The sequence below is a fragment of the Atractosteus spatula genome, chromosome 13 (assembly GCF_055471065.1).
Source record: "Atractosteus spatula isolate fAtrSpa1 chromosome 13, fAtrSpa1.hap1, whole genome shotgun sequence".
In the NCBI taxonomy this organism is placed as follows: domain Eukaryota; kingdom Metazoa; phylum Chordata; class Actinopteri; order Semionotiformes; family Lepisosteidae; genus Atractosteus; species Atractosteus spatula.
In genome coordinates, this window is record NC_142718.1 from 42153182 (window position 1) to 42165495 (window position 12314).

The window sequence follows — 12314 nt, forward strand, 5'->3', positions numbered from 1 at the left end:
AATTAAAGGCAGAATAGTTTGGATCTCTGAGATTTAGGTCTTGAGATATATGACTCAAATAAACCTAATGCTAATGTATCTGCAGTGGATGCAATGTTGTCTTTCTAAGACCTTGAAGTACTGTACATGACTCCTAGTAAAACCGCTGTCTCTTGAAAGAGCTAAGCTCTACACTGTATGTTCAGACAACTGTGTCTTTGTTTGACTGAAGAAACAAATTTGAAGGCCGCATAAGAAAATAAGAGAAGTTCCAAAAGACTAGAGGCCATCCAGCCCATCATGTCTGTTGTTTTCAGATAGATGATTTCCAATGCCATGTTTTAAATCAGTACACAGTTAAATGTGTTCGTCCTGCATGTTCATTACAAGATGCTCACATGTGCAAAACCTGAAGCTGCTTAGTAATAACAAAGGATAGCGAAAAACTGGTTTCATTGCCGATACTAGTTTCACAGACTGTTTCACACACTGGATAGGACAGTATCATACTTTCAGTGTAGTAAGCATTTTAGTATTTTAGAACAGCAAGCTGATCATGTTGTTGACATGAGTTCTGTATATCATTGTTTTGGGATGAAAAAAAAACTTGATTTGATATAAAATATTGAATACTCAATTTGAATTAATAAACTGGCCTTTAAACAGTTCCAAGGATTTAGCGTGATATTTCAATACTTTTTTGAAGGATCTCTAACAGTCTGCCGCCTCAACAGTTTTAAATAAGCAGAATGTAAGTGGCCATTGGAAGATTGTTAACGTCTCTCTCAACAGAAATAGGTTAATTGCTTAAGCTGTTTAAAAAGAGGTCTGATGGATTGACTACTATGTGCTATTTCCTCTCCTGAAGCTACTACTGTCTAATAATGGATTTAGCAAGCATTAAGGTTTCTACTGGGGTCTGGACAGTGTCAGGTTCTTTCAGTTTTCTTTGTAAAGCTTCAAACAAGAACACAAACAATAGAATGCATTTACAGCATTTACAGTAGTAGTCTCTTATTATGCATTTTGAATTTTGAAGGTCTTCTATTAAAAAAAAACATCCTAGTTTTAGTCTTTTCACAAAACATTCATAAAGGGCAGACTTTTAAAGACCCTTGTAAACCTTTCTAAAATACAAATACAAAAGGAGAAAAAGGAGAACAATTGACTTATACAAACCAAAGTGCAACAGAAGACTTTTTGCTGGCTTTTTAATGAAAACTCATGTTATCAACATACTCTCGTTATAAAACTGCATATATTTCAGGCATTCTGTTCGATTTAGGAGATTCCATCTTAATCATCTCCTACAGCATTTTAGAATGGTTGTTGAAATTTATTTTTATATACATTTAGAATCACTTAGTATTTCATTTTTTATATAGCCACTTAATGTGTAATTAACACCAATCGTGTCTTTACATCTCAGCAGACAGCAACAGGCCCTGCACCTACTGTACACAAGGACACTGAGGAAGTCCAAGCAGACTCCTCCTACATGCCCACCAATCAAAATGTTCATCTGCTGATACATCACTGGTTCCTCAGCAACATACAGGAGACGCAGCACCGACTGGAGGAGAGGACTATTCCTCTCACCGTGAGCCTGCAGATGACATGGCAGAGGTACTAAGGCAGTCCCAGCTGGTGATATGACCCAGGCTCAGGCTCATGACTCCTGCATTGGGCAGCTTAATCTAAACCTTTACTGGTTTAGCCAGCTGGGAAACAGCAATCTGTTATTCAATCTCATTTCAAACTACCTCAAAAACACTTCAGCAAGGAGGAGGTCAGGCAACCAGGGAGAACAGGCATCAATTTTAACATGCAATGTATTTTTAATATATTAAAATAATTCAGGTTTGGTCTATCTATGCATTAGAGGCCAATATTACATTGTTAAAAAACTCTTCCTTACAGGACAGTATATCTGTGATCATCTCCACCATCATCTTACCCTCTTCCTCAGCCAGGAAATTCAGTGTTGCTCTTGACCTCTCTCAATCCCTTCACATTTCTACTCTGGTTGCTCCTGCGCCTTCTTCCTCAGCAATATCAACAGGACTTGTCACCTCCTCACTAACTCTAGTTCAGGCCCTGGTCTCTCTGGCTGGCCTCCTGGCCAGTGCTGTCGACCTTCTCCAATTCAATCAGAATTCTGCTGCTGGCCTGGTCTTGCCTCTACCTCATCCCTCCATTGGCTCCCTCTCCTGCACACACCCATTTAAAAACACTTGTTTTTACCTAGAACTGTCTTAACTGCTCTCCTCCCTGTACGCTGTCCCAACGTCTCAACCTTTTTGCTTCTCCTCCCCCAGACTGCCTGTTGTCCCACCTCCAGGGCCAGTTCATTCTGCTCCCTGCCTCCACAGTGGAGGAATGATCTGATCAAAAAAGCTCTTTCCCTGACCACTTTCCTGGGTCTCTGCAAGAGTCACCTGTTTATACAGCACCTGTGATCTCCTCACACTGCTGTGAGCTTTTACCACCAACTGGTGCTGCACTCTGCTCAGTGACATTCCTTCTGCCCTGTAATCAGGGACTCCTTACCTGCATGTTGTTTTCTACATGTTGGACATTGTTTTCACTCTGTGCTGAACAGGTTTTGCACTTCTAACATCACCCTTGTGTTGTTTTTGATTTTGCATTTTGTAGCACATATTTTATAGCATCATATTAAAGTAGCAGCATATCACCCTGAAAGTTGCAACTGTTCAGCAATAACAGGTCTGTGATGCCCTGATGTTTCTTGAAAAGAGTAGGGGTGTTACCCAGGAGTCCTGGCCAAATTTCCCTTTGGCCTTTACTAATCATGCTAATCATGGCCTCCTAATAATCCCAATCTACGAACTGGCTTCATCACTCTGATCTCCTTCTCACTGATAGCTGGTTGTGGGGAGCGTACTGGCGCACTATGGCTGACGTCGCATCATCCAGGTAGGGCTGCACATTGGTGGTGGTGGAGGGGAGTCCTCATTGCTTGTAAAGTGCTTTGAGTGGAGTGTCCAGAAAAACACTCTATAGGTGTAAGGAACTATTAAGTATTGTTATTTTTTATATTTACAAATATCCAATAAAATGTGCTAATATCATTTTCTCACAAATCCTCACCTTTACAAATTATGAGGTGAAATATTTTACAATAGCTATTATTCTTAAAAAGAATATGTTGCATGTATTAGACTGTGAAAATCTGTAATAGCCTTATGATGTAGCTTATTATGGTTTTTGCAGTACTGTATGATGAATGATAATAACAATAAACAGCTTACCTTGATCAACAATAAATCGTAACTTCTGAATAGTGGCCAAGTTTCCACTCACTCTGTAAATTCCATCTGCATCCAGACCTGATCAAACACAAAAAAAATTTGGAAAAATAATAAATTCTAATGTCGATTAACATGTCTAGATGATGGCATTACTACTTAACAGATATTAAAAACATTCCTATCAAAGGGCGTCTTCGAATCGCACGAAAACTAAAAAACTAAAAATTTTGCAAAGCACATTAAACTGGCATTTTATTTATCTGAGCAGTCAGAATTTACAGATGGTATTTTGACATCATCTAAAAATCACCCATGCAAGGGATTCCCCTGTGAAACCTCCTGATATCTTAAAATGATCTTTGTCTAACAACACCAGCAAGGTTTTATTTTATTTTCTTACTGCACCAAATTTACTTCTACTCATTAATTAAAAGAATGGGTTTCACGGGTGTATGCAATTTAAATAGTACATCTCTCAAAGTAGTTTGATTCACATCATTAACTGTGTTGGAATCATGACTTGACATTGGGCCTAGTACTGTGGTTGGAGTAAGACTCCATATGGATCTATTCCAATATGACGGAAGTAGAAGATGTTGAGAAAATTGCTCCGATTATAGTGTTCACGTGCCATTGGGTCTCTGTTCCAAGAACATGGAAAACTTGAGCCAAACCAGACCAATAAGAGTTGGCGGACATGGCCATCTTTTCATTGACCACATGGTCCTCCTTAGATTGGAAGCATTTTATTATAATGGAAATTAACTACGGCTCTGTATAATTTGACTGAGAAATGTTTTTCCTGGTTCTTGTTTTTATAAATAAAATTAGAAGAGGGAAGACCATTGAGTTGCACTGTGGTTTTACAGGAAATCTGTAAAGAATATTTGTAAGTGCCGATACATAATTGCTTCCACAGGAATAAAAAGAGAAAGCAATAAACGGTGCTCACTAAGAGACTCCCATGGAACAGTTGTTCCTATATACAGTTGTTGTAATGTTAGTCATTTCATTTTAATAGTGCAACACACAACCCACCACTACATGCTAACTAACAGAAGAGTATACAGGCCTATACTTTACTGTGTTGTGAAAAACATCTTACTTCCATAACTTTCCTAAATGAATAATGAAAATAGACTCAGAAAACGTATTATGTCAAAATGATGTTCTTGATCCTTAGACTAGTTTGACAAATTTAGCAATATAACTGGGTGACACAGGTTTTTACATATTGCTTGTTAGATGGAGTAGAAGCTGATGATGCGAGCAGAGTGCCGAGTTTAATACAGTATGTACTGTAGCTTCTGAGTTTAAAGCCCAGTGCAGCCATAGGCAAGATTCACTCAGTGGAGTTGAGAATGATAGTTTACTTCCATTAAACTGGCTGCACAGCAGAGAACATAACTGACATGGAGGGCTGACTTTGGAGAATACTAGGCACTAAGCTCAAAAGAAAAGCAATACATTAACTGTATATATTATGTTTTTTTCTTTTAATGGAATACATTTTATGATTTAATGAAGAGAATAATACACAAATATGGAAAATAGAATGTCTGAATGTATCCCCATTTTCTGAAGTGCTGTTTCTGGGCTGATCTTGAAAAATGCAGGCACGACATCGTGCCATGGATTTCTATGTAAGGAGATATTGCAGAAACACACCCCTGACTCATCACAGGATCAGTGGGGAAAGCCTTTTCAGTCTTTTTGCAAAACACTTGCAAATGCTTCATAAAATCACAAGAAATTAATTTCCTTTTGAAAAAAACCTTTCCACATGATGTGTCTTCCTGTCATCTGTGTACCATGAGTTAGTGAGCTATTTATAGTTTTTAATACTTCTGATCCATTTGAAGTGCATCCAACAATGTTCAGGTGATTCTGATTAACAAAATTGTAGATTACAGGATGTCTCTGATAAGAACAGTTAAAAAGTCTTTTGAAGAAAATAAGAGGGAGCCTTTTCCCATTAAATATTCAGTTTGATTACTGATATACTCAGTAGCTGATTGCTGACCTACTTGAATTTAATTAAATTGATTCTCATGTTTCACTAGTTTAATAAACAGGATAGTTTTCGCATGCTGGGTCTTAAAACTTTCAACAATTCCTGCTCATTGGAAGATGTACATCAACAGTTTTGCTGCTATTTTTGTGCTGTTTTACAGTGTTGTTAGTCAAGGTATTGCATTGGTTACAGTTGTTTAATGGACTGTGGATTAGTTTTTATTCAAAATGTTGAAGTTACAACAATATAAAATACAAATAATATACACATAATACAAAATGCTGTTTGTCTCTTTTACTATTTCACACCACTCAAGTTGTAGCATTTTTAAAAATATGCAGGATAACTAGTGCTGGCAAATTTTTCATTAGCATGAAAACAGTGGAAACAGGTTTTCTGCAGTAACTCACTGATACAGAAGAGCCAGTTATTAAACAGTTAAATGAGTACCAGGAGGCAGTGTAGTACTGCTATATTGAAACCTTGACAAAGCTGTTTCCCCTTAGATGAAACCTGCAGGTATGCTGGAATAACACATCTGTACAGTATACAGTAGCTGGCAGCTACTCCATTGCTGTATTGTTGTATATGGAGAACACTGCCCTGTGTGCATCACAGCTTCCTGTAGGGAGTAAGTTTCATAATCTTTTTCCAAAAACACACAAGCTAAATGCATATCTCATGCAGATCCAAGGTCCAGAAGTGAGTATTTTTCTCTTAATTGTGTTTATATTGCAACTTTTTTTTTCTTTGCACATGGCAGTATAACGATTTGACTTTGTGTCACTTCTTTTTGGAATCCTTTGGGCTATTGCTGATTTGAAAACTAACTAAGTGGTACAGGTTTTATTTTTAGCTTGTTCATTTAATATTATCATCATCAGTGGTGAAGTCATACGTACGTTTGAAACTCAAGATGTCCTGACACATATCTCCATAAGACTTTCATTACAGTCAAAGCGCCTCCTCAAGTCAAATCAAAGTCTGCTCAGTCAGCAACAGCAAACCCTTAAATTGCAAACACAAAGTTCTTGCCAGACTCCTCTAACAGACCTCAGCTAGATAATACCAACACAAACAACTGGCTATTCACCATTACTCAAAAACTCAAAAGGGGAAGTCCTCAAAGTTTAATTTCAAGAAAAAATATGTTGGGTGAAGGAAATTCCAAAATTCCCCAAAATATTTCAATTGTAATAATCTGCTAATAAAATATCCAGCAGAGCTAAAAACATATTAGCAAGTTTTACTATAGGAAATGTAACTTACGGTGTTGTCTTTTTTAAAGTTATCTTAGTAGTAAAAATGCATTCATCATTTTTTGTCACAGTGCATTGATTATTATGATTATTCATAATGTCATGCCAATAAAATGAAATTAAAATCTTACTTGCTTTCAAGAGACTCACATGAAACACAGACCTGTTTGTTTTTTTTGTTTTTTTTTTGCTTTTTAAAAAGGAAATGGTCAAGATTATGACTTCAGGAGCACATTTTTCAGGTCACAGTAATTTTAACCAAAGATAACTAATTGTTCTAAGCAAACATTCTACTAAAACCACAAAAGGAATCCATTACACAAACATATAATTCATACTCATTTTTAGTGGGTTGTAAACAGTTTGGAATGGACACAAAATGGGACAGGAATCAAAGTGAACATTTTGTAATGAAAAAGTGTTTGCCTCAAAAGGTCAGTCCCTCTGCCTGGCAAACTATGTGGAAAAGCCTGGGAAAATGCTGATCACACATGCAGTGAGGGAATTTTAAAGCCAACAACCTCAACGCTTTTTTAAACAGACATCGGAACCTGGAACTGGATCCTGTCAAACAAAAAAATGTCAACAGAGAAAAAAGAAAGAAAAACATCTGCTGAAAGATTAAACTGGGAAAGATAAGGGTTCATTAAGAATGGATTTTCTCCAGAAAGTACCAGGTATCTTGCCAAAACCGTAATGTAGACCCAAAAGCAAGGACTATTACTAACTCTATGATGTTACTAAGTCTATTATTTTAAAATATGCTCCTGTCTCTCTTGTCTATCTCCTGAATTAACTTAATCCAGCTCCTTCTGATGGAGAATGTACTACTCAGTTTCAGCTATGGGAACAGGATATTTAAATAATACTTTATTCGTCTTGATATTACACACAATTTCATCTGCAGAGAGTTCCACTCCTCCCAAGCAAAGTTTTTTTGAAAATTCCAGGTATTTCACACAGTTTTAAAGAGCTATGTCCTGTTTGTCTGCATACAATCAGTACACCCACAACACTTTCACAATGCATTCCACTAGCTGGATGCTGTTGTACATAATGTTGTGGGAGTTGGGCTGATTCTTGGCTACAAGTTTAGTTAACTTCCTGCACAGTTCTGGGCCACACTACACAGGCTGTTATCGCCCTCTGTAGCATGATCCAAAAATGCACAACAGACAACAAGTCAGGAGATGAGAATTCAGGGAAAGTTTCACCAAAACAAAGATGAAGTTTACAGTGACCACCACCATGAAGCTTCTGTGTCAGATGGATGATCACAGCTCAGTGCCCAATAGCAATGGCACAGTATCCTAGATGGCAAACAGGTCTTCCCTTCATATGCTGTAGTTATCCCAGCCCACACCATGATAGATCCACCACCTTAGTCTAGAAATCCTTAACAATGTTGTATTTAGATAGTAGCCCATTTTTGATACCATCTGCCAGAGAAGACATAGTCAATGTTGACATATTTGAGAATTTGCTCATGCTCAGCTGTTTAGTAAAGCCATCACAACTAACGATTATAACTATGGAGTAAAATGGTCTGTATGTTGAGAACCTAGGCTTATTTTCGCATTGAGACTTGATGATAAAACCAAGTAGACATTTTTTTTGTTTTTTTTTGTTTAACAAGACCCTTAAACCATCTTCAAAGTAAAGGAAATTCAAATTTTCCAATGTGCACCAGCATAACAGCAAAAACTCTCTTCAGATTCTTTACCGTTATAGTAATTTAAAGCCTTGCTTTTAAATCAGTGTGACCAACAGGGTACCAGTCAAGCAAGGATCTCATATCAATTTTCAGCATCTACACTAAGTCACCATGTGTATTTCTTGTGCATGTATTGTAGCACAACCGTAGCTGTTCTAAGGCATATTGAAAGAAATGAGAAATCCAAGATGGGATTGTGGAATACTGATGTTGGTACAGAGCTGTAGATGAATATATCGTTACCATGTGTCACACTGAGAATGTTGCAATAGCAGATTTGTTTTGCTTGTTTTTTTCCCGTGGTACTGAAAATTATGATGTCAGTTTTTTTCATTGCCTCCACCAAGGCAGTGCTCCCAGACTTGACTGTACTGTATGTATATGTAAGACGAGAAGAAAAGTTACATATGAGACCTATATAAGTGACTCTAAACACGTCATCTACCATTCTGATCCAGCCACAAGGCGTGCGTGACTTCATCACATGGCTGCTGTCGTGGAATGTAGAGAACAAAATAAATGCATTGTGCAAATGCTTCAAAGGCTTCATATGAGAAATACAGCTTTTGTTAAAAATGTGACTTCATGGCACATTACTTCATAACATGAGGGCTAAATTTGTGAAAGTCTATGTTCTGTCTTTTTTCTTAATCTTCAATCCTGTAACAGACTTTAACCCTGTATGGTAAACTGGTAACAGTAAAACCTACTGCAATCAATACTTCACTGTAGGCCTAGATTGAAATAAAACTTCAACCTTCTAGTCAAAAACTGCAAGTCAATTAATGACTGATCTCCAGTAAGAGAGAAGTCCCACATAACAAAGGGCAGATAATTCACAACTGGCCAGCAGGTCAAAGGTTGTGAACTATTTTTGCAGAGAAGTACTGTAAAGTACATGAAAAAAAGTATGTTGTACAATAAAATGTATAATATGCATATGTGAATATCTGCATTGTGAAATAAATATTATCTTTGTACAGAAGCAAAAGAATTGTAATAAAATGAATAATAAATGAAGGCCAGGAAATCAAAATTATACTCTATATATTAGTAAAGGGAAATATTAGGAGAACTAATAATTAATTTTATTAAGAGCAAAGATCAGTGACATGCAGATTAATATTAAAGAAGACTGACATTTTTTTCTTATTCAATTAAGTTATAACTTAAACTTTATCTAAACTGTCATGTTTTTTGCCACGTTCTAAAGAAAAAAATCAGCCATGATATTATCTAAGCGACACCTCTAGTGTTTTTATTCCAACAAAGAAAAAGGCCAGACATAAACCTTTTCAAAGCTGCTAACTATTCAGCAGCACAACCAGTTTGTCCAAACTGCTCTCATCTTTCTTGAGTCAAGAACACTGAACGCCGTATAAGCAATCCTGTGTTGTTACCATAAAAAATTAAATCTAATGTTCTATAATACCGTTTCTTTCCTTGTTTGTTAAAAAACCTTTAGAATTTTCTTGTCACGACTCGTCCCTTCTCCCGTAACCGCCCTGACATTCCCACGCGTACTAGATTCCACACACGCTCATCCAGGAACTAATTATCCAACCACGTCTTTCTCTTCAATATTTAAACACTCTTTACCGGCTTACCTATGCTTACTATGGAGAAGTTCTCCGCAGTTTTCTATGGTACAGTACGCGATACTATTCTCGACCAGGTTTTCCTAGTTTCGACTCCGTTCTTGCCTAACGACTTGGATTTGGAATACTGGATTTACTTTTGCTAGTACTACATTCCTCACGGCTTCGCACAGGGGTCCAGCAACTCATCCCTTTTAGAAACCCTAACATTTCTGCATGAAACTAATGATAATATTTCCAAAGTGACTTTTAATCATTTATTAAAAAGCTCATTTCTGTCGTCTGCATAGTCAGGTTGCCAAGTGCAAATATATAAAGTTTAAAACTGTGCAGAAATACGGGGTCTATTATTAGCAGTATATACAACTCAAATTTTATATTTAAAGTGTTGAGTGAGAGAGAGAAGTAATTTAATTGAAGTAATCCTACTAGTAAAAAAAATATTTATGCTGCAATAAATTAACACAATGGAAAAATGAAGTTTGCAATCTATAATCTACTGTATAAGAATTTGTTGCACATTTAGTTTAATAGAGTTATCATAAGACTTCTTTCACACAGTGGAAAGGAAGTCAGTCTCCTCCTTTTTTACAGTACATGCTCTGTCAGGAGCATCTCCGCTATAGTGTCAACACCAGATCAGTTGGGATAAGGTTCAGATGAAGAAGACCGTACTAGAATGTACAGCATAAGCATGTGGCTTACCTCGTTTTTCCACTGCTTCAACACATTGCTTAACAAATGTTGGCGTTGTCGTTCCTTCACGCTCACATAATGTAATCAAGTGGCAGCCAAAGACTTGATCTAAATAAGAAAATAACAACACAATACATATTTAAGTCCACATACATTCATACAGTGGGAAGTGACACTTGGCGATTGGTCTGCTGTATCTATACATTTTCAATCTGGTTCTCCTGGTCAGGGTCATGGCAGAGAATGTTCATGCAGAAACTGAGTTCAGCTTATTAAATACAACTCAGGACTCTGCAGGATTATGCTCATCTCCCATAACACACACGAAGGTTGTCAAAGTGGCTCTGCTCATGTCATCCCCAGTGCTCAACACTAGGTGATTGTATACTGGAGTGTGAAGCTTGTAATAGTGGGACACCGTAGTGATGATCAGGATTTCTGAATATGAGGGAAATGATAGAAGAGGGTATCATTCATAAATCTTTGTAATCCAGTTTCTGCACTGTTAAATGTCTACCATGATTTTTTGATGAGATAAGGGTTTATTTCATTCACACTGCAAGGAGCTTTTGATGACAAATAATCATTGTGTGCTCTTAACCAATTAATAAGGTATAGTAGTGTAAATGAACGGAAATATTTTATATTGCAACTACCATGGAGGGAAAAGTTCCACTGTATTTCTTTGGCTTTTTAGCTATTTAATATCTTTTGAGATGCATATCCATTCCAAGGGTTTGATATCTCCTGCCATCCAGCTGTTTTTTAACCTCCAAATGTATTAGAAAGGCCCATATTGTTTGAAACCTTCGCTCTTGCTGTCACACAGCAAGATAAGACATGTCAACTATCCCAGTACAATGCCTAACATGTCTAGAAATCAAACTCCTGGTTAAACATCTCAAATCCAATATTACTGGAAATATACCTATTTTCTGAATATTCCAGATATTCAGAAAAAAACATTGTTCTTCATATTCAGAATATGCTGTATACATAGAAGGATACATATTCCGAATATGAAGAACACTAAGTATCAATGGGCCCATGTACTGTACATGCATGGTTCATGCACTCTTCATTAACACTTGGTTAGCACTCTGCACAAACACTACAGTCAATGTCTGTACTGCACCTTCTTAATATAGTAATTCTAAGTTTAAGTTCATGTAATACTGTACTGTATATGGTGTAGAATGTACATCATAAAAATCTTCTTCAAAAATAAAAAAAAATACTGTTTATATCTCCTTTTATGGAGTGGATATGTAAAAATCCAACTTTCAAAAAATGTGGAGCCATTAGAGTACTGTGTCAGCATCTAAAACCACTCAATGACTTAGGAATCTCACAAGTACTGTGTCAAATATGGATTGCAGGCAAACTGGGATTATTTCATTTGAATGAACACTTTAAACTGGATATACAGTATATAACCTATTAATGTTTAAGGATCAATTTAGGCTAGGAAAGTAATTATAATTGAAATAGCTAATATATATTTAATGGTTACCATGTACCGTACATGTGAAATTTCCAACACATTTAGTGCTGGTTTTCATATTTGTAGTCTTTTTTCCCATATTCCTAGGGCTCCAGGTCTTGCGCATTAAATTTGTTTTCTACTTGGTGTGACATGATTTCTTACAGGTCACTTGTGCATTCTTCCCAGGACTGTAACCACTGTTATCACTGCAACAGAGCTCTAAAATGTAGTTTTGTTCATTCTTTAAATAAGGCTGTTTAAAATATTTACAAAATTTTACAATTGTCAAGGGTCTG

The 12314-nt window shown here is 36.6% G+C and overlaps 1 protein-coding gene across 1 annotated transcript in view; it reads right to left on the bottom strand.

Moving 5' to 3' along the window:
* arhgap15 (Rho GTPase activating protein 15) overlaps positions 1-12314 on the bottom strand; it is a 193078-nt gene that overhangs the window by 68480 nt on the left and 112284 nt on the right. The window contains exons 10-11 of the mRNA XM_088931037.1: positions 10542-10640; positions 3252-3329 (exon numbers count right to left, since the gene is read on the bottom strand). Of these exons, the coding sequence (XP_088787163.1) occupies positions 3252-3329; positions 10542-10640 (177 nt within the window). The remainder of the gene's footprint in view (positions 1-3251; positions 3330-10541; positions 10641-12314) is intronic.